The sequence below is a fragment of the Mesocricetus auratus genome, unplaced genomic scaffold (assembly GCF_017639785.1).
Source record: "Mesocricetus auratus isolate SY011 unplaced genomic scaffold, BCM_Maur_2.0 Super-Scaffold_100044, whole genome shotgun sequence".
Classification (NCBI taxonomy): Eukaryota; Metazoa; Chordata; class Mammalia; order Rodentia; family Cricetidae; genus Mesocricetus; species Mesocricetus auratus.
The window spans coordinates 992,249-1,015,591 of NW_024429221.1; the positions used below are offsets into that span (position 1 = coordinate 992,249).

General features: G+C 49.7%; 1 protein-coding gene and 1 long non-coding RNA gene across 3 annotated transcripts in view; one reads left to right on the plus strand and one right to left on the minus strand.

Moving 5' to 3' along the window:
* Window positions 1-20,870, minus strand: part of Hephl1 (hephaestin like 1) — a 72,440-nt gene extending 51,570 nt beyond the window's left edge. The window contains exons 1-2 of the mRNA XM_005084034.4: window positions 19,293-20,870; window positions 894-1,138 (exon numbers count right to left, since the gene is read on the minus strand). Of these exons, the coding sequence (XP_005084091.1) occupies window positions 894-1,138; window positions 19,293-19,459 (412 nt within the window). The 5' untranslated portion in view covers window positions 19,460-20,870. The remainder of the gene's footprint in view (window positions 1-893; window positions 1,139-19,292) is intronic.
* On the plus strand, window positions 5,485-7,713 carry LOC110343515. 2 transcript variants are annotated; one of them, XR_002385823.2, is made up of 3 exons: window positions 5,809-6,121; window positions 6,566-6,903; window positions 7,017-7,713. It is a non-coding gene; the product is annotated as an uncharacterized LOC110343515 (long non-coding RNA). The 2 variants fall into 2 exon arrangements; XR_005872989.1 differs by having other exon boundaries at window positions 5,485-6,121; window positions 6,566-7,713.
* Window positions 20,871-23,343: the final 2,473 nt, after the last annotated feature.

Sequence of the window (23,343 nt, forward strand, 5' to 3'; positions counted from 1 at the left end):
TCCTAACTGGGTTAACTGAGGCACCTAAAAGTGGGTGGCACCATTGCATGGTGGCCCTGAAATGCCTGTGATGTCAAAGGCTTGTTCTCCTGAGGGAAGGGGACGTGTCTTTGGTGGAGCTGAGGTAGAGCCTAATGGAAGGTCTTGAGGTCACAGTGGACTGTGCGGGAACAGTCGTCACTGGAGGGGACAGTGGACTCAGCTCTTTCCAACTGTCTTTCCCCCTCACCCATGAAGATTGGCTTTGCCAGGCCACAGGCTCCACATCGGGATGCACAGCCTCCCGGGGCGTGGACCAAACAGCTGTGGGGCCCGTAGGTCGGGACCGAACCTCCCCAACCGGAAGCCAGAAAGATCCTTCCTTTCTCTTTAGGTGTTGGTTCATCTTGGGCCTTTGTTACCGTGATGAAAAACTAGCACAGTTACAAATACATGTACTTCTGAGAGATGGAAAAATCCTCATATTTCTAAAGTCCAGCACAACAGTGCTTTCGGTTTTAAATGAGTGAGCAATCGGGAAACTCTGGAGGGCCAAGAGGGAGGACAAGAATGCTGCACAGAGGAAACTCCGGAGAGAGCACTGAGACAGCCACCCCACGGCCCAGGCTGTCACTGCAGACAGGAGAGGCGGCCGTCGCCAGTGCGGAGTGGAGGCAGCAGACCAGAAACCGAGGGTCAGCCTCAGCTATGCGAAACTCTCTCAGAAAAGAAAAAGAAAAGAAAGTGGGAATGAAGAGGAGAAATGCAATAGAAAGGAGTGACAGGTGCATGTCGGGAGAGCAGAGCGGGGCAGCGAGCTTCAGAATCAATGCTCTTTGCACCCTTCGTGGTTTCAACCGGTTATCCCGCTGGTGAAATAGGAACGAGGCGCCGGCGACAGGAAGGAGAATCACCTTCGGAATCCTTGTTGTAGAAGACACCGTGAGGGTGCAAAGAGTAAGGCCTGGAAGCGAAGTTCTTCAGGTGGATCACGATCACGTCGCCCACTTCCGCCCTCAGGATGGGACCCAGGAACCCCATCCACGGGGGCTTGGGGATCTCCGTGGAGTAGCTCCCATCTGTGAAGTGTCTATAAATCGCCTTCTTGTAGATGCCGCCTATCCTGTTGGGCCCTCGTTCGAGAAACAAGGTTGCAAGTCTGGAAGCGAGAAGGAAAAATGTTTTAGTTGCAGTTCAAAGAGAATCCTGTCCTTAAAGGGCCGTCAAATGCTTGCTCCCACTCCTAATGCGGAGTCCACATAATCAGTGTCCTCTGTAGCCTCAGCCAGATTACTTTGACTTTGCCAAAGTGGAAATGAGGTTCCACTAGCTGGCAAGTCAAAAGATACAAACAGTACCCACAGCCAGACTGAAAAAAGAGTCAAGCGTTCTGAAATCGCACTGGCTACTGGCCCCTTCCACTGAAATCGCACTGGCTACTGGCCCCTTCCACTGAAATCGCACTGGCTACTGGCCCCTTCCACTGAAATCGCACTGGCTACTGGCCCCTTCCACTGAAACCGCACTGGCTACTCGCCCCTTCCAGGCCCCAGGCTCTCCTCCAGTCTTATTTATTTGCTGATTTACTGTGTGTGTGTAGTATGCTCAGGTATATGTGAGTGTGCTGACTCATGTACACACATGTGCACATGTATGTGGAGGCTGGAGTCAAGCCTCAGGTATCTTCCTCAGTCACTAATAATCCACTTTGGTCTATTATTATTATTATTAATTTATTTTTTTAGATTCCAATCGCTGTCCCCCCTCCCTCCTCTCTTCCTGCTCACCCCACCTCTGACTCCCATCTGCTCCATAGAGAGGGTAAAGCCTCCCCTAGAAAGTCTACTAAGTCTGTCTCACCATCTCGTTGAGGCAGGACCAAGGGACCTCTCCACCCCCACACCCCTGTGTCTAGACTGGGCAAGGTATCTCTCCATATAGAAAGGGCTCCACTAAGTCAGTTTGTGCATTAGAGTTAGATCTTGGACCCACTGCTGGTGGCCTCATAAATTGTCCCAGTCACACCATTGTCACCTATATTAAGGGAGTCTAGTTTAGTCTTATTCAGGTTCCCCATTTGTCAGACCTGAGTCAGTGATCTCTCAGTAGCTCGGGTCAGCTGACTCTGTGGGTTTCCCCATCATGGTCTTGATTCCTCTGTTCATATTATCACTCCTCCCTCACTTTGATTGTACTCCAGGAGCTTGGCCCAATGGTTAGTTGTGGATTTCTGCATCTGCTTCCATTTGTTTCTGGAAGAAGATCCTAGCTTTTCTGGGGTTGTGGATTGTAGGTTGGGTATCTTTTGCTTTATGTCTGAGTGAGTACATACACTATTTGTTTTTCTGGTTTTAGGTTACCTCACTTAAGATGGTTTTGTTCATTTGCCTGCAAATTTTTTGTTTCTTACTGCTGAGTAGTACTCCATAGTGTAAATGTACCACATTTTCTTTATCCATTCTTCAGTTGAGGGCCATCTAGGTTGTTTCCAGGTTCTGGCTATTACAAATGATGTTGCTATGAACATAGTGGAGCAAACATCCTTGTGGTGTGACTGTGTCTCCTTTGAGTATATGCCCAGCAGTGGTATTGCAGGGTCTTGAGGTGGGTTGATCCCTAAATTTTCTGAGAAATTGACATACTGACTTCCAAAGTGGCTGTACTAGTTTGTACTCCCACCAGCAATGGAGGAGTGTTCCCCTGTCTCCACATCCTTTCCAGCATAAGCTGTCATTGTGATCGGTATAAGATGGAATCTCAAAGTGGTTTTGATTTGCATTTCCCTGAAGACTAAGGATGTTGATCATTTCCTTAAGTGTCTTTCCCCCATTTGAGATTGTTCTGTTTAGATCTGTATTCCATTTATTGATTTATTTTGTTTTTTCGAGACAGGGTTTCTCTGTGTTGTTTTGGAGGCTGTCCTGGAACTGGCTCTGTAGACCAGGCTGGCCTCGAATTCACAGAGATCTGCCTGCCTCTGCCTCCCGAGTGCTTGTGCTGGGATTTTGATGGGGATTAAAGGCGTGTGCCACCAACGCCTGGCTCTGAATCCATTTTTAATTGGATTATTTGGTAGCTTGATTTCTAGTTTCTTCAGTTCTTGTATATTTTGGAGATCAGCCTTCTGTCAGATGTGGGGTTGGTGAAGGTCTTTTCCCATTCTGTAGGGAGCTTTTTTGTCTTGTTGATGTGTTCTTTGCTTTACAGAAGTTTCTCGGTTTCAAGAGGTTCCATTTATTAATTGTCGATCTCAGAGTCTGTGCTTCCAGCCGAGGGAAATGAAGCACTGGACAAAGTCGAGGGAGGACCAGCGGCAAACACGGGCACGGCTTTCCTTGATTTTAATTAAGTTTTTATCCAAATTTTTTATTTTACATACTAACCCCAGTTCCCCCTCCCTCCCCTTCTTCTGCTTCCCCCTCCTCCTCACCCCCAGCTACTCCTCAGAGAGGGTAAGGCCTTCCTTGGGGAGTCCAAAGTCCCAAAGTCTGGCATTTCAAGTTGAGGCAGGACCAAGCCCCTCCCCCCTGTAGCATGACTGAGCAAGGTGTCCCCACCATAGAGAATGGGCTCCAAAAGCCAGTTCATGCCACGGGGTTAGGTCCTGGTGCCGGGACCAGCCCCCCCATAACTGTCACCCACATTCAGAGGGTCTGGGTCTGTCCCATGCAGGTTCCGCAGCTGTCAGTCCATAGTGCATGAGCTCCCACTAGCTCAGGTCAGCTGTCTCTGTGGTTTTTCCCCAGCATGAAAACCCAGTTTTAAACAATACCCATCCGCAAATCCAGCCCAGCTTTTCTTTTTTTTAAATCAATGCTTTCATTAATTCTTCAAGAATTTCATGTGTGCATTCAGTGTATTTTGATTATATTCACCCCCACTCCTCCTAACTCCTCCCAGATCCAACCCTCCCCCTCCCCCATTCCACTTCCCAAACTCATGTCCTCTTTTACAAAAACGTTATAACTTACCAGATCCGCTTTGTGCTGCCTGTACACTCCTGGGTGTGGGACCACCCCGTGGAGCATGGCTGACTACCAGAGGCCACAAGCCTTAAAGAACAACTGTTCCTCTCTCCCTCCCACTAACTGTCACGAGTGTCTCCATTTCAGGTAAGGGCTCATGAGCCTTTCCTGCTTCGTGCTAGAATGTGACTGGCTTGATCTTGTGTAGGTCTTGTACAGGCAACCAGAGCTGCTGTGAGTTCACGAGTCAGCACATCTGCCATACCCAGAAGGCAGTTAAACACTGGTCTTCCTGACTTGGGGCACTCAAGTCTTTACATCGCCCACCCCCTGATGTTCCCTGAACTCTGTGTGGGTGCGTGTATGTGCGCACACGCATGCGTGCGCACCTGTGTGTAGGGGGGTGATTAACCACCAGCATTGCCCAAGGAAACTTCTCCATTGGGGTCTTAGAGCTCAGACGAAACCTTACTAGAAATACGGATAGTTCACGGAAGGAGCGTGCTTATGAGGAGCGAAAACATGAGAAGATGCCCCACAGGCTGCGCGCAGAGCAGGCAACGGGAGAGCGGTGCGGGTGGGAGGCGGCTCACACACCGGGCAGGGGTGGCTCACACACGGGGCCCATGCCGCTGCATGTAAGCTTGCAGGCGGACAGTGGCGCAAACTTCAGTTCCAGTTTGAAGAACTTCCAAGTTGCCAGGGAAGCCCTGGCGTCCCCCCCGCCCCGCCCCGGGGTTTTCGCAGCATGAGTGAAGTCGGGTTTTGAAGGCTCTGCTTATGGCAGTGGTCTGGGAATTCTAGAGAGGATGGGAAAGGAAAGCGAAACGAGGAGCAAAGAGGCTGTTGGGAGAGGGGAAGGAGGAAAAAGAAGAGCCGTGATTCTAACACTGGATGTGGCAGGATCCTCCCGGGGCCTCAGGGTGAAGGGGGAGCTCTACCCTTAGGGTTTGGAAGCATTGCCGACGCCAATCCTCAGGGCCATGGCAGCTCCTCCAGGAAGGTGAAGTCACTTCATACTCAGTCTTTGTGATCCACCTGGGACTCCAACCTCAGCAACACTGCCGTCCAAACAGCGTGGCCCAAACTGTACCGTTTCCAGGTGCAGATGCGTTTCTCTCTGGGTGCAAGAGATCAAGGCCAGCCTGGAACACAGTCCTGAAATTCACATGCGTTCATTCCCGCAGTCATTCATCAAACACCACTTGTGACAAGCCTTGGGCTCGGGGCTCAGGGTCCAGAGGGGGAGCCCCTGCCTTGAAGGAGCTCCATTTGGGGAGGGAGACTTCTGAGGATTATGTGCTGAGGGGAAGAGGTGAGGAGAGGGTTTCTACACAGAGCGATGCTGTAAATTAGCTCCCACTGAACTTGTGGTTAGGGACCTTTAGAAAGGAGGGGTCACTGAGACCAAGGAGTAGGGAAGGCTGGTCCGGAGGCCTGCGGCTCAGCCTGTGCCGCCCCAAACTCCATTCCCTGGTCTAAGGACGCAGATCCCCAGTCCTCGCCCTGCGTGTTTTGGATGGGGCACTGGAGACAGAGCAGGTGACACAGCCCCTGTGAGCACGTCATACTCCCTTATACATTATCATCAGATGGGATTTGTGACCCAGACCTGACCACCCTAACCATAGTGTCCGGGGACAGACAGAGTGGCCAGTTTGTTTAGTTTGAGAGAGTTGGGGAATCTGTGAAGGATTTATCCTTTATGAATATGGCCTTGTCACCTACAAAGTTCACACTTGAGGATGGTGCCACCAAGTGAGCGAAACATTGAAAACATTTTAAGTGGGTTTATTCTTTTGTGATAGGCCACATTTGTAGCGATACTGGCCACAGGTTCGACACACCTGATGGAGTTTTTACTAATAGGTAACTAACCCCAGACGAGCCCACCTGAATGTTCTCTGTGCTCCCTCTAGTTGCTTAGCCTTTGCTATAAAATCTATATGTGCCTTGCCAGAGCCCCCCACATTCCTCTTCTGCTCAATGACAGAGCCCATGCTTCTCCTGAGGTCAAGACAGAGTCCTTAAGCCAACAGAAAGCTCATAGCAATATGTAATTGTATCCACATAGTAGTACAAACCCCCAAAGAGACAAGATCAGTTTGTCTGAGGACGGGTGGAAGCTATGTCTTGCCCCATAGCAGCATCCCCGCTGCTCCGAGGACCTCCAGCACGTAAGTCCTGGATGATCTTGAAGATCCTCCTGTCACCTTCTGAGAACAGACTGGGGACACAGAGCACTCCGAGCGCTGGCCGGGATGCTTAGGAGACATAAATGAGCAGGGTCCCTGGATGAGGGCATTGATGGACACAGGGAAGAGACGGGAGCTCCAACGCTTGCACCGAAGACAAGGCAGTGATGGGCATGCCGCGTAGGAGAGGCAGTCTAAGCCGGGTGTCAAGGTCAGAGGGTCAGAGGTCAGTCTGGGGGAGCAATATGGCCAGGAAGCTTGGTGAGCAGGGAGCTGTGGGGAGACGTGGGTGCCGGGAAAAAGCCAATAGGCACACATCTACAAATAACCGTCTCTGGAGGTTCTCGGATGTCTGGACCATTCGGGGCAGACTCCTCTCCTGGGCTTCTCGCCACTGCTCCTGACCACATCATTTTTCCCCATCAGCTTTCTGGCCGTTAGACCAAGCATTCCCGTGCCTCCCCCTCTGGGTGTTCCATCAGGATACGCACACAGCTGTTCAAGCCTCTGCTCGTGCTCAGGCCTGATTCTGGAGTTTCATTCCTTACCATCTGACCCAGGTGAGCTCCCCACTCTCAATGGCCCGGATATGGCATTCACCTGCTTGGCCTGGTGTGGGTATGAGTTTAACCACCTGGGCTGAGTTTGCTATCTACGGCTACTTCACCTTTGTCTGGTTCCGATTCCTCCCCTCGCCCCTCTGCCCACGCACAGCACCACCCAAGCAGACATCCCGTGATATCAGCTTCACTAAACAACTAAAGGTAATTTGAGGACTTCATTTTTTTAAAAAGGAATTGTTAAATATTAGTTCAGTATTGACTAGTTGCAAACCCCCAGCTGTCTTGATTCTAAATAGTGCCTTTGCCTACCTTAGTGGTGTCTCAGGGTGATAACACTACAGGTCATGTCCAGTAGCCTGAACCCCAGTCTCTGGTGAGCAGAAAAAAGACCTCCCAGAAGGCAAAAGCATTTGGACAGACAGAGGAGAAGACGCCTGAGTGAGGCCGAGTACCCAGCAGCTAGGTCTGCGCTGCTAAAACCTCCCTCCAGGAAACTGCTAAAACCTCCCTCCAGGACACTGCTAAAACCTCCTCCAGGACAATGCTAAAACCTCCTCCAGGAAACTGCTAAAACCTCCTCCAGGAAACTGCTAAAACCTCCTCCAGGACACTGCTAAAACCTCCTCCAGGACACTGCTAAAACCTCCTCCAGGAAACTGCTAAAACCTCCTCCAGGAAACTGCTAAAACCTCCTCCAGGACACTGGCCCCATATCCTTCCCTGCCTGGCTTCTTTTCCACTGCAGGTTCTTGTCATCTTCAGTGAGCTTGGCAAACAGCACAGCTGTCTGTGTGTGAATGCTCCCACAGGCTCATAACTCAACACTCAGTCCCAGCGGGTGGTGCTATTAGGAGACTGGTAAATCTTTTGGATGTGGGGCTTATCTGGCAGACGCTGGAACTTGGGGGACCAGGCCTCAACAGGTCACCACCAGCTCCCACCTCCATTCCTTGCCTCTAGTGATGGACAGTAGCTCTTAAGTGGTGACTCCAAGTAAATCTTCCCTCTCTATACTGTTTTTGGTTTGTATGTTTATTTTGGTTTTTTTTCATGCCTAACTAATTTTCCAAGCATCTTTCAAGGTCAGTTCAAATTCTCCCTTTTGTAAAAATTCGATGTATGTGTTTTATTTTACGTGAGAGTGTTTTGCCTGCATGTGTGTATGTAGACCATGTGCATGTTTGGTCCCCAGAGAGGTCAGAAGAGGGTATCAGATACTCAGAACTGAAGCTATGGATGGTTGTGAACCACCACGTGGGTGCTGGGAATCCGACCAAGTCCCCTGCAAGAGCAACGGCTGCTCTTAACCACGGAACCATCACGTCAGTCCCTAATTGTTCCTTTTCTCATTTCTGTCTATACTCAGTGCTCTGTTCAGATACCAGACCAGTAATGGCATTTTCCAAAGCATACTATGCTTGCCCTTGGCTGGTGAGCTTGTCAAAGACAAATAGCTTTTCCATCCCTAACATGCACTAGCATCCTAATGTCCCATTTTCCACTGTGAATGCCCTGGTAGAGTTGCTGCTTGTTTTGCGACCTAAGACAAACAAACTAGTAAAAGAAACCTCCATGAACTTGTCATTTTTTTGGCAAGCCAGAGGTGGGAGAGTGTTACAAGCTGTATTTGCAGAATAGCTTGGGTTGTCATGCTTGAGCTCAAATATCCTCCAGATATTTAAAAACGGCAGGCGTATCATTGTCTCTTGCTTCATGTCTGAGCAGCGGTAGTGACTGCTCAGAGGAGGAGGCAGGGCTGAGGTGCATCCTGTAGGAAAGTTAGGGAGTCGCACGGGCGTCTGCTACAGAGTTGCTCTTTGCCTGTGCTCAGGCGGGACAGGAGACAGCATTATGCTTCAGGATCTTTGAGTGTGGCCTGTCTGCGCATGGATGACGTAATGCCTGGCACACACGTGAGTTGTATTCCTGGAGTGGCATGTCAAGGGAAGAACCCTTCCATGCTCATCCACTAAGTGCCCCTGTTAATCAAATGATACAGACATTATCCTATGATGCCTGTGGCTCCAGGGTACAGTTTGTAGTCATCATATCACAGAAATCCAACACATTGTCATTGACTTTTTTTCAAAGTCTGGCGGCCTCTTATGGTCACCTTGTCTTTCTGTCAATTACAAACAGGAGCAAAATTTAAAAAAAAAAACCATTTAAGTGAGTATAGCAAGACATTGGAGACAAGCTAAAGCACTTGGGGCCAGTAAGAGGGTTGGCAAGCAAAGGGGGTGGCAGGCTTGATGACTGGGGCTCGATCCCTGAACTCACGTGGTGGGGATGGAAAACTGATTCCTAGAAGTTGTCCTCTGACCTTCGCATGAGCACTTTCTTGCGCGCGCGCACGCACACACACACACACACACACATGTATTAACTTAAAAATACGATTATTCCTCCCTCTTTCTCACACACAGAGGTTCCAGCTTGCCCTGAGCCATCTAATATGACCGTGTGCTCAGGTCAAACTTACAGCGCTAAGCCTGTTCTAGTGAAGCTAGCCTCAGCCTCAAGGTAGGAAAACCTTCATGGTTCTCAATTGAGTCCTCTGAAAGGTCAGAGCAGCCAAGTGTCACCTCAAAGAGCCTAGAACATCACTGGGGAGCTGGAAGTGCCATGGGGGCATAAGGGTAATGCTTGGAAATGACTTTGAAGGAAGAGAGAATTCCAACTTCCAAAAGCTTTCCCGGCTGAGGACTGTTCAGGGCTGAGAAACAGGCTTTGATTAGTCGCTTCTGATGAAATTAGGGAACAGGTCTGGCGGACCTCAAGGGTGTGTCCACCAAATCCCACTCCAGGGAGGACTGGTGTGGACCTCAGGATGAGCTCCTTTCAGCGCAGTCGAAGGGAGGTTGGCAGCTTCACCACCATGCTGCCTCCTCTCCTCAGGGGTCAGTCTCCTCCAAGTGAGGGCTGAACACACACACACAAGGCACACATGCACACACAAATGCATGCACACACACACACACACACAAGGCACACACGCCCACATGCACACACACACACAAGGCACACATGCACACACACGCCCACATGCACACACACACACACACACACACGGCACACACGCACACACAAGGCACACATGCACACACACACACACAAGGCACACACGCACACACACACACAAGGCACACACGCCCACATGCACACACACACACGGCACACATGCACACACATGCCCACATGCACACACACACACACACACAGCACACATGCACACACACACACAAGGCACACACGCGCACGCGCGCACATGCGCGCGCGCACACACGGCACACACACACACACAAGGCACACATGCACACACACACACACAAGGCACACATGCACACACACACACACACACGCCCACATGCACACACACACACACACACACACACACACGCTTTTGCAGACGGCAGTCAGTGAGCCCCAACCACTCACTCCCCTGCCTGGGGGCCGCCTCACTGCTCTTCCCTGGACGCTAGGGTGTGACAACCTTGTCTGCCCCTGATGCTAAGTCAGTCAGTAAAAACTCAACGAGGAAGGCAGGAGCAAACAGCTGGAGGAGGCAGAGCCTGCCCAGAGAAGAGTGCGGATCCCTGGAGACAAAGGGCCAGGCCCCCCGGAAGCTCCCAGTCCGCACAATGGGACCGACAAGACAGGAATCTTGTTTGAAAAGTAGAGAATGGTTGTGATCCTGAAAACCTAGAAGACATACATGCTCCTCTGCTAGTGCCTGGGTAAGCAGCAGGGTGACAACTGGGAGGAGGGGAGTGCCAGGGTCACGTCGTCACCAAAGTGCCAACACCAGCACATTGTCACCAAAGTGCCAACACCAGCACATTGTCACCAAAGTGCCAACACCAGCACATTGTCACCAAAGTGCCAACACCAGCACATTGTCACCAAAGTACCAACACCAGCACATTGTCACCAAAGTGCCAACACCAGCACATTGTCACCAAAGTGCCAACACCAGCACATTGTCACCAAAGTGCCAACACCAGCACATTGTCACCAAAGTGCCAACAGCAGCACATTGTCACCAAAGTGCCAACACCAGCACATTGTCACCAAAGTGCCAACAGCAGCACATTGTCACCAAAGTGCCAACACCAGCACATTGTCACCAAAGTGCCAACACCAGCACATTGTCACCAAAGTGCCAACACCAGCACATTGTCACCAAAGTGCCAACACCAGCACATTGTCACCAAAGTGCCAACACCAGCACATTGTCACCAAAGTGCCAACACCAGCACATTGTCACCAAAGTGCCAACACCAGCACATTGTCACCAAAGTGCCAACACCAGCACATTTCAGACCAACAAATGATGTACAGCCCATCCACTTGGGTTTTTAAAAAACAATACACACATCAGTACAGGCAAGAAATATCTAAATGTCACAAGAGTACCACCATTGGGTGACTGACAGGCGAGAGCTGGGGGTGGATTTGCTTATCCAGTGTACTGTTGGGTGTTTATTCTGCATATATGGACTCACTTCCACAGCTAAAAGAAAACTATAAAAAAAGTAGAAGTACTTTATTTAGAAAACAGGGTCCAGGCTTACGGATACACCCTAGGCTTGGTACAGTTTAAACCAAAAGGTCCCCAGGACCAAACTTTGGCTTTGTTCTGTGTGCGGGAAAACGGAATCTCCTCAGTGCGTTTAAAGCACTGCTTGGAGTGGTGTTTTGCTTTCTTGTGCTGGTGGGGGTGGGGGTTCCAGCTGAGCAGCAGGTAAGTAGAACTCCTAATTGAACAGCTCCTAGAGGAACGAATGAGTCACTCACAGGCTGCCAAGCAGCATCCGTGTGGGCAGAATTGCCTGCTAGCAATTGGCATTGGGTCACCCAGCAGGGTGATGACGACCATGCTGCGATGCCTCTGGGCTCCGACGGATGGGTAAAATCTGCAGTGAGTTTGTGCGTCAGGCTCCAATGAAAGACCCTCCTCACTTCCGCACGCTGTCTCCCGGAGCATACAGGAGAGCGCGTGAGTGTGTGTGTGCACGTACACAGAGCTGAGCGGGCGCGCTCGCATGGCTCTGCGCGCACTACAGCGTCTAGAAGATCCTGACCCAAACCCCACCAGAGCCTTCCCCATCGCTCTCAGCGGTGACTGGCCTGGCAAAAGCACCACAGAGGGGGGGCAGAGCACCAGAAGGAGGGGAGCGTGCCCAGCGTCCCGCGGCAGAGCAGCATGCCACATAGTTCACAACTGAGTGGCACAGGGACTTGTTTTCCACACTCTTAGATGCGTGTCAATCCAGTCCTGTCTCTGCTCGCCGACAGTCAGGTGGGGAAAGGGTTGGGCTTTCTATAGCTGCTGTTCTCCGATGTCACCCAGGCACTATCTGCATTGGAATCACTAGGGACATCTGTCCATCTTCAGGGCAGCCGAATCAGATTTCCTGGCAAAGCCAGGGCATGCATATTTTTCCCAATATTACCAAATGATTCTTTGGGTAGAACTTTCCAGAGATGACCTATCTGCCTGTGGGTGCAAAGGCCCTGCTCCTGCACTAAGTTGGAACACTGGGCCCTCAGCATTCGGTGTGAGTAGAAGTGGTACATAGACTTTCTGGGTCAGGGCAAGAGTCACTATGAGGCCCTTGTTCCTCTGCTACCAGAGGCCTTCTGTGAAGAAACACAACTCAAGATCAAAGCAACTAGGACATCCAGGTTCCAGGGCAAAGGGTGTCCCTGGAGCTCATGGCCTTCCATGAACTTGAGGGACAGCGATGGGAAGCCCTTGAAATGTGAAGGCTGTCACTGGCCCTGTAACTTGGCCTATGGTGAAAACATGATTCTAGTGTATAGCCAAAATGAGAAATCATCCCTGCTGTCCTATAACAAAATCATAGTGAACTATTTTTGTTTGTTTGTCTTTTAGAAACAGGGTCTCACTGTGTAGTGCTGGCTGTCCTAGAACTTGCTCTGGAGACCAGGCTGGCCTGGAACTCACAGAAATATGCCTGGCCCTGCCTCCCGAGTGCTGGTAGTAAAGGCATGTGCCATCACCACATGGCTTGTAGTGAGCCTTTTGATTTAAAAGTATTAAAAGTGGGGAAAAATGAGACCATTTCAAAGAACAAGAATATACTTTAAAATAGTATTTTTAAAAAAGACATTCAAAATGGTAGGGGAGGAAAAGGCAGAAAGAAAAGCAATGAACTACAGGAGTTCATTGAGCATCCACTCAGCAAACACCTGTGAACACACAGGGCGTGTTTGATGTCTCCAGACAGAAAGAAGGCCCCTCTTGTGAGTTCCAGAAGGCAATTCTTCTCGGGCAAAAGAGCAGAGGCTCACGGGGGAGCCCAGCAGATGAAGCGCTGTGACTCGGGGAGTGGGATCTATTTCTTCTGTTGAGGGAGTCCACTGCGGCCCAGAAGCTCCCCAACAGCAGCTGTCTGAAAGCCAAGGTGGGAATTTCAAGTGACTGCCAAGGCTAAGGGGCCATACTGTGATGGAGACGACCTCCAAAAGCCAGTAAGATTGGCGGTAGCCACAGAGCATCTATTGGTGCTAAGTTGGGTGTTCAGGCTAGGATCTGGGGAGTCTGTGGCTCACATCCATCCCCTGCCTAGTTTGGGTTTATTTTCCCATCGCTCATCACGAAGCGACTGAGGTTTGGAACTATAGATGGAGGCCAAGTCTGTCGCTCTACGTCCTTGGACTCGAGAGAGTTACATTTGGCTGGGAAATCCACGCACTGGTACACGACAACACGGTGTTTTCTATACCAATGCCAGTTCTGCTGTATAGAGCCTGAGTGTCAGAGGCATGTGGATATGGGGTTGAGATGAGTCACCACACTAATGTCAGCAGGATATGTGACCAGAGCAGACGTGAAGCTTATAGTCACAAAAAAGACACAGCGTCATCTGAGCCTGAACAAGATGCTACTCACAAAAAAATGAACACAGGACCATTCAGGAGGACAACCTGGGCAGAGAGGGTGGGGATGGATTCCACATAAGAACTCAGAAGCCACGCCTTCCCTAATTAGATGGGTAATTTTTAAAAGCCATCTGGGTTATGTGTTACCATATAATTTTTTTATTACGATTCCTGTAGTGCCACCTGAAGCGTGGGTCCTACTTGTGTCACTTGATTTTCACAGAAGCACAGAGAATACACAGAACTCGTGTTTAAGAAAAGAAAAAAGAATGACCATTCCTTGTGGAAATGGAGGTCTAGACTGGAAAGATGTGGCCACAAGCTAAGGGATGCAGGATTCCTTCAAAAACTCCAAGAGACAGGCACGCTCTTTCCCTTAGATCCTATGAGGAGTGTGGCTTTTATTTTGGACTTGTGGCCTGCATAACCGGGAGAGAGTAAGTCACTGCTGTTTGAATCTGCCTAGTTTGTAGCCATTTGGTCACAGGCATGGGAAACCAACACACCTCCAAGTATTGTTGTGCCCGTTTTTCTGGAGAGCAAAATGAAGCGATGCCGGGGAAAGTCTACCTATACTTACTAGTCCCCTTAACAAGGCTCGTGTGCGTCTGTTTGACACATGCAGGAAGGATTCGGACCCTTAGCTGTATGTTCTCCAGATCTCAGGGGCCCTGCCCTGGAGGCAATAAGAGGGAGAGGGGACCAAGAAGATGCCTCTGACTTCTGGGAAATAGAGGAGACTTGGGCTTCAAGATCCTCTCGGTGCCCATGCTCCCCCCCTTTTGCTTCATAGCAGAACTGAATTCTGTCATAGAAAGCACATTTTAAATGACCTTACTTTCCAGTCTCCTATGAGTATCCAATGAGGTGTAGCAAAATTTGCTGTGTGGGGTTTTTTCTTCTTTTCTTTGAACTTGGGACCTCACAGATACCAGAAAAGCACCTTACAACTGAGTTCCATTCCCAGATGGCTGGATGAGGTCTCCATGATAGTCCTGTAACGGCTGGTGCAGCATGAATTTCCGTGAAGAAGGAAGCTTCCAGCTAAAGATGGTTGGCCCCAAACTACAGACAGCTCCCAAATCTCCATCGTGCAGGCTGTCCGGCAACTCTAGGCTCCTCACATCTGGACTGCTTTTTAGCAAATATAAAACCCTTGTTTGTTCATCCTGCTCTTTTCTGGGAGCTGTAGCCAAGCACTTATCAGCATAAGATACAGCAGCAGCTCCAAGCTACTTGTGGCTTTTAGGAATCTTGTGGTGAGTATGTGAGAGAGGGAGAGGTGGGGGAGAGAGGTCGCCACACTGTGCGCACAGAGAGAGGGCGAGGGAGAGAATGCCACACTGTGCATATGGAAGACGACCACCCTGAACGTCCGCCAACAAAGGCAAGACCTCCCTTTGTTTGCCGTGACATGCATGAGGTCAGCTGGCCTTTAAGGTGTCCAAGCACTCTCTTGTCCCCACTCCCCATGCCACAACAGGAGGGCTGGGGTTTCAAGTGCACGCCGTCATAATTACATCTGCCCTTCAGTGGGTTATGGGGACCTAACCTTGGGTCTTCTTGCTTACAGGTCGCGCACTGTACCCACAGAACCATTTCTCCAGTCCAAGTTTACAGTTGATGCCTACGGGAAAGGATTTAAAACTTGACAGTTGCTGTTCGTCTAAGACCAAACACTAATGAAATGAAACCCTTGCCCTTGTTCGAGATTTTATAGGAGCCTCTCTGCCACCATCCTGCTCCCCTCTATCAGCCTCTCCTTCGGGTAGAGGAAGAAGTCTCTTTCTCATACTCATCACAGACCCTCCTCTAGGGACTCAAACTCTGCCCTACCAATGGGCTGATGAAGTGATGGTGTTAAGGGGAGCTTCCTCTAGTAGCCCCTCCAATGCAGGGGTTTGACAGAAACCAGCCAGTCATGATCAAGGACATCTCACATCCATAGGCAGCCTTGTACCCCACTGGGAAGAAGCTTTATGTACAGCGCTTGCCTAATAAGGTCTGTGGTAAAAACTCTGGCTTTAACTAAGATGACCCCCTCAGCTCCATTAAAGAGCAGGGTTTACCACTGAAGCACAGTCACACCTTAATTAAGTTCTTTATGAGCCCTGGAAGTGCTGGCGTGAATGAATCAAAATGCTGACACAGATCCCAGGCAAATCAAAGGAGCCTGGTGTCCCCAATTCCACCCAGCGAAGAGAGAGCGGAGCACTCAGAGAATGCGTATCTGAGCAGAACACACTTCTGAAATCCTACACTTTCTAGGAGATGTTACTGCTTGGCACGCCCAGATACATCTTTGGTCACTATGATCAAGCAAAGGTATCACACTGGGAAGCTAAATTGCACCGTCCAGCTGTTAGAATCTCAGAAAAAGAATTGCCACTTAATTCCCATCTCTTCTTCTGCAGGAGCCCAAGGGCCTCCATTCTGTTGAGTCCTGGTATTGCTGAAACGTTGATGCCTACTCTCTTTTCTCCTACTTTTTTTTTTCCTTTTCAATTTCTCTCGTCCAAAGGGAAGGCAGCCAGAACAGCTACATAGATAAAGTAACTTTTTTTGGCGGCACAGACTCAGAGCATATGCCTACAGGTCTACTTCACATGCAGTGTGGCCTCTGACAAGGCCTGTGTAGGGACAGGGGGCCTTTCCCTCTGTCCTCCTGGAGAGAGGTAAGTGTGTGCTTTAGATGAACACAGAGTGACACAGAGAAACGTCTGTGTGTATGAGGAGGACCCCAGCAGGTTAGAAGGGAAGCAGCCTAGATCCTCCTGGAGCCGTAGGAGAGGGCTCCATCAACACGAGCTGGGGAGGGGCCCTGAGAGAAGGCTCAGCAGTTACCAGTATACACCGCTCTTGCAGAGGACCTGAGTTCAGGTCCCGCACCCATGTGGGCAGTTCCCACCTTCCCGGCTCCAGGGAATCCAGTGCCTTCGAGGACACCTGCACATGCACCCACCCACACAGAGAGACATATTGTTTTCAGTCTTTTTTTTTTAATACTGGGGGAATCGATAAAATAAAATAGAGAACACTCCCAAAGCAATCACACAGGTACACTATCGTTCCTAGGTCTTCTGTGGCTTCAATTTCAAGATCAGACACTTGAAAATCACACCTCTGTTTCACTCATCTCTGTGGGAACCTCTCTAAAACTAGCAGACCAGGTGGGAATTATGTTTTCACTTAGTTTCAAAACTAAAACCTGATGCTCAAGTGACGTTAAGGGTGATTTAAGCTCCCCCCGGCCATATTTATGTTCAACACCACACAGCAAGTTGAGGCAGCAAAAACTAGAAGTCTAGATTATTTTTCAAGATTGTCCCATTCTGGTGGAACACTGGACGATTCGATCCCTAAGTCTTTTGAATGCTGAACAATTGTCTGACTACCCAGAACAATGGCCTACCAGTACAGGGTCTAAAGTAGTGACATACTCTTGCTTTAAAGATCCAGATACCTGGGCTTTTGCTCTGTCCCCATGGGATATTGCCCCCCGGCAAGGTTTTTGGAAGAAAAGTTAGTTGGTGTATTGGACTTTCTCTGTTATCACGGTGCTTGAGTGACTCCAGGGTGTGCGTGGTGGGCTCGTCACATGCAGCTGGGTATGTACTTGAGACTACAACCAAGTCTGCCAACTACAAGGGTCACTCCTGGGGCTCTCCCTGAGCTACCTGCCACAGCCTGAAACTTTCCAGTAAGCACTGTTGGGCTAACCTGCATCCTCCTTTCAAGAGATAGCCACCGCTCTGCACAAAGATGTCCCCCTGCAAAAAGAGAGGCCTTGGAACCCAGCTGCCATCAACGTGACACCACCATGTGTCAGCTGCTTCGAAGCCGGGTACCCAGTTATATGGAGCCAAAGCTGGTGTAAGGACACCTCGCTCAGATCTGGTCCACAGAAATGGCTTCAACATGTCCAGCTTCTTTTTCACCTAAGAATTCCCATCCATGGTGTTGACCTAATTCAAAGCACCTTCTAGTTCAGGGAGTCCACAGAAAGACCCCTTTTCTTCTTGTTTCCAGCTTTGTGTAAATAGCATTTGAGTCTTGAGTATTTATTTGGAGGTTTTAAACCATTCAGGACCATTTTCAACTTTTCTCTGAGAAGAAGACAAGTGAGATTAAATACACCCTCAGTAAGAACTAAGGCTTTCCTGGAAAGTTCATACCAGCTCAGTAGGAAATGGTCAACTTTTCCAAGAAGTAGGTTGCATGGAAAGAGGACACATGGGCCCTGGGCCCCAAGCCAGGTGTTTGATGATGCCATTTGCCTGGTAAACTACAGCAAGTATTCAAACTCAGAAAAAATGGGAATAATAACATCTGTGGGCACAAGTGGATTAAGAGTCCCTAATACAAGTCATAAGTTAAAAAAAATCATAGTAATACTGGCCATGTCCCATTCCATGTGCATATTCTGAACATCCCAACGTTCCTATAGCTGTTCACACTGGCCGTTTTCCTGTGACCTCTTTCTCTGGCAGCGAAGCTCTGATTTCAGAAATGACTCTGGTTCATGTGTCAAAGACTATGACCATGATAGACAGAAGCTGAAGGACTAGATTGTATCAAGTACTTTCTTTGGAAATAACCCCACCCCCCAAAAAAACTGTTCAATACGAAGTTCAAGGAAAAATCTTTAGTCCCCAAGTTTGTAGGACCCCTTTTATAATTTTAAACAACAGGGCTTGAGTACCATGATTGTATTATTAGAAAGGCAGGAAATTGAATATCAAAGCAAACTGGGTCTTAGGTCTTCCCTCTAGGCAGAGAGAGCTGGCTCGAGAAGATTTACTGGCAGACCCCATGCCATTCCTGAATTTGAGCAAATAAGCTCTTCTTTAGGAAACAGAACGTGGGCATTGAATACACTGGGCTCTCTCCATCAAGAAAGCAGTATGAATTCAGTTACCCAACAGTGGCCAGATCCAAAATGTCCTGAGAACCATGATGTTTAAAGCGCACCATCCAGAGCCAGTGGTGACTTCAGAGGGAGGTCATGGAACGAGAAAGACGCTGGGCCCTGGAGTGGAGGGGTGCTCTCCACCAAAGTTCAAAGCCGGCGACACTCCAGTACCATCTTTCCCGACTGTGCCGTGAGCCACAGCCCTTTGGGATGAAGGAACCGAGGCTGGAACAAGCTCTCAGCAGAGGAAGACCCATTTCTAAGCAGACTCAAGGAAACTCTTCAAATACGAGCAGTTCTGTTGCGCCACCCCCATTTTACATCATACACCACAAAAGAAGAGCATGACCACACACAGCACGGCTAATACGCCACAGTCCACAGACAACACTAAGAAAACAGCTTCGACAATCAGTTCTTAGAAACGCTCAGATAGTCACAAGTCTGCCCTTGGCTTTCTTTTCAACAGAGTCCCAGAATCCTCTAGAGTCTAGAAGCTGCCAAAGAAAAGCAGCTATTCAACACACCTGGTTGTGGGTGTCCCCTCACGGCCAAGGGTGGCAGATGGACCAGTGGACACACAAGAGAAGTTCTCTCACAAGTTACAGATCCACCTGGGTTGGGGATCCTCAGGCAGAAGCGAAACCTGCCTTTCCACCCCCTCAGTCAAGTCTCCTCCATCGCAGCCACCTAAGGTACACAACCTCCCTGGCACAGAACAGAAAGGAGGTCAAACCCGGGAGTCTGTGAGGACCCCACGCTCACTCACTTGTCTTCCGAGAAGCTCTTCCCAGTAATAACGTCCTTCCCCTGAGGCACATAGTTCCAGTATTCTTCCACAATCCCGATGAAGTATGTTCTGGTGACTGCACCAACCAGCCCAAGCAGACCCAGGAACGCGAGGAGGATGCAGCCAACCTGCTGCTTCTGAGACATTTGTGGATGTAACTCGGGCAGGCAGCCTGCAAGGGAGTCAACCCGTGATCCCTCCCCCTCACTCAGAGCGAGTTATAAATAAGGAATGGACTGGCCTGGCCCCTCCTCCTCAGGTAGCTTGGGGTTGGGACACAGGCCGACAGCTTGTGCAAGCAGACCTCCCTCAGTGGGAGAGTTGCCTTGACGACAAACTTGCCAGCCACTCAAGAGATGCATAGCTGGCTTATTCGTTTACCGCCCGGGCTAAACGGGCCTGTTTCTGAGATTTTGGTACTCTGCTCTAGTGTGAGTCATTTGCCTTTCCCGGGAATGGCGGGGAAACAACCTGAGCTGCTGGGCTCTCCCCACCTCTCCATTTCTCCACGCCTTTTACAGAGCTTTGTAAACTGGGAAAGGGGGTTGGCCAGAGTGGACCATCAGGAAATAGTCCAAGCACAGAAAAAAGGTCTGGCCTCTGTTGGGAAGGCAGAGGGGATGATGTAACGCCTTCTAGCTTGTTTTATGAGGCTACAGGAAACACTCGTGTCAAAGCATAAAGCTCCCAACAGCACCATAAAACCCACTACTGACTGTCAGCTCACTCATCTGCCCCAAATACTCTCAGACCACTTAGCAAAGTTGAGGGGCTTGGCTGCCCTGGTCAACCCAAAGCTTAGACCTTGCCACCCCGAAATCAATCATCTTCCCAGAACTTAGACCTTGCCACCCCGAAATCAATCATCTTCCCTCAAGATGATTGACAATGTCAGAGGAGGCGGCCCCCTCCAGACCGCAGACATAAATCTCAGAAGCAGATCTTTGAGTAAAAGGTGACAAGAATGCTTCCCCATACGCTTTGAGCTGTGACCTGGAATCTCGGTGTTGAAAGAGACCGTGTCCAATTTTGGAGGAGAGCCAGCCTGAGTGTCACACAGAGATGTCCCTGAGCCAGCTGCCTTGGTGTGAAGGAAACAGCCTCCAGGGCTCTGAAGCTGGGCAGACTTCAGTTTGAACCCAAACCTCGCTGCTTGCCAACTTCAGAGCATTGAGGAATCAGTTGGTCCTTCCAAGACTGTCTGTGAAATATGACTGAGGGACTTTCCAGGGCTTTCCAGAAGACAGTTCCACAGAGTGCCTGCCTCCGTCCCCGACACAGCACGCACTAGCTCACTGACCACTCAAGTCCTCATTCCCATGGCGCTGAGAGACTATACAAGTACCACCCTAGCTATCACTTGACTTGTGATTCTCCCGAAATCCTTTCCTTCCTACTTTATTCCTCAAAGTCCTGCCCTCCATGCCTTCTGTAAACTGAACATGCACCATGGAGATCCGCAGCATGGGTCTTGTATGCATTATCTCTTCTAATAAAATGCACGCCCCCTATACTGCTTCACAGCAAGATGCTTCAGAGCTTGAGTTTGTTGATAACCGCCCCCAGTAGAATAATTCCCACAACAGCTTCTATGGTTCCAGAAGCTTCCATGGGGTTGGGACAGTTCCAGCCACTCTTGGGAACTCACAGGGTGGCCTGTGAGCACCACCTCTGGCAATAGCTGGAGCCCTTTGGAACACGGAACTGTCCCCACCAAACAAATTCTTGTTTGTAATCCAGGAAATCGGGCTGCTCTAGGCCTACAAAAACCTCTCAAGACAAATTCCATTGGGATAAACTCTTCCAAATAACGGAAACAAGAGCTATAAATGGCACACACCAAAAAGAGACAAGCTATCCTTCCGACTCTGTTCTGCTGACCGTGATCCTCTGTGCTGCTGTCTCTGATTCAACGTCAGGTCTGCAGAATGGGGCACGGGCATGCCTGGAATCCCAGCTGCCAAGAAGCAGGAGGATCCAGAGTTCAAGGCCAGCTTTAGCTACACAGATAATCTGAGGCCAGCCTGGTAACATGGAAAAAAATGGGCTGCATGAGGATCGACCAGAGTTGCTATAGCAGATACAATCGACACACGGAGCCCCTTTGTAGACCAGAACTTAGTTACTGAAGGGAGAATGGCGGGGAAGAGTATGTTACAAATGACAGGATTCCTGAAAAACTTCCTGGAAGTCTGAAAACTTCTCTACCCAGGGCAATAATTGTACTGTTCAAATTACATCCGAATGTCCCAGAAAAAGGAGGCTGGCCTCAGAGGTTCCCCTGCTACTACAGCACAGAAGAAAACACATAATGTGATTGACAGGGCAAGACGTGCTCATAATGGATGTCAAGAATCTGATTAGGAAGCCTGTAGCAGCACTCACTTGCAGCGCTGCTGGGCACTACTTGGCACAAATAAAAAAGGAACCTTGCCATTCGTCCTCCATTGGATGGACTAACCCCGTTGGTCTCCTCAGTAAACTCGCCGGGGTGGAGCTACAGTGGTGTGATACCATACAGCCCTCTGAAATACAGCATGGCTGCCTTTATCTATTTATTGACGCTTTGCACGGGTGTAGGATGGATTTTGAGCTTGTTCACCCCCATTTCCCTCCCATTGCCCCCAGTCCTGCTGAACCTCTCCTTCCCAACAAGTCTTCCTCCCCCTTTTGAGTCTAACTTCTCCTGTGAGCCCTGGGTTTAACTGGGGTTGCTTGCGTGTGCTGCATGGATAGTAGGTTCTTTACTGGAGCACAGGAATCGAACCTTGCTACACCATTGAAGAAAATGACTTCCCCTTCTCCAGCGGCCGCTAACTGGCGGTGGCTCCTGAAGAAGGTTGGAGCCTCCCCTTCCTTCCCCCACCCATGACTGAAAGTTGACTGACAGGTACAATCCTAAAGCTCACAGTGTTTAAATAACATGTTTGGCTCATGGGAAGCCAAATCAGACCAGTAATGTTCTAGGTAGCCTTGGCCAAGGTGTCCTTTTTCAATTGGGGGGAGGGGAGGAGGAGATCATAATATAGCTTTGAGTGGCCTGGAACTTGCTATGTAGACCAAACTTACAGAAATCCCCTCCCACATGCCCAGTTTGATGTGTCATTTAAAATAATATTTATAACTATATTGAGACTAGCCGCAACTTTTTAAGAAATAGATTAATTGTCCTTCAGAGAGTCCTAACATCCTAAATTCCAACCATGGCCTTCCATCAGCCCAGCCCTTCTCGCTGAAATGCCATAGTAGACCATGGCTATCCAGCCTCATCAGGACCCGAACACTCTTAGCAGAGTCTCTTTATCGCTCATGTGGAACCCCAACTTCCTACCTTCCTTCACTGGTGCTGGAGGAGTCAGCTTCCCAACGTGGACTCTGGTGTCTCCACTACCTCAGGGTTTTCAGGCCCCCCCCCTGTGGTCTTCAGGACAAAGGCTATCGGCCCTGGCTTTTGTCTGTGCTGATCCTGACATGACTCCCAGGGACAAGGGGATTTCTCTTCACTCTTCTGCTGCTTCAGTGACAACCCTGTAGCCCTCCTCTGTGCTCCAGTCAGAACAGAGCCTGTTGGGGACACATTTATTTCGGGGCACAGTAATCACTTGTTTTCTCTTCTGCTTTCCCACAGACTTAGCACAGACTTCTTATGAGCAGGGCCTTGTCCATCCCTATGTCTCTGTATCTGGCCCTGTAGACCCTGGTAGCATGGGAAAAGCAAGCGTGTGCGTGGATGAACATTGGCACTTACGGAAATGCCGCCACATGTTACACCGCCGTCTCTGCACTAAGCCTTCTACGTGAGTCAGCCTGGATAACAAACAGAAGCACTCCAAATGGATTCAGCAGGGAACACCCATGGACCCGCAAAGGTTGTGACGTGAATGTGTGGCAGGACACATGTCTCCATCTCCCTTCCTCCCTTCTCCCTTCCCTCCCTCCGTCCTCCCCTTCTGTTTGTTCCTGGTGGTGCTGGGGATTGACCCTTATGCATGCTAAGCAAATGCTCTCTAGGTAAATAAGGGGATCCCTT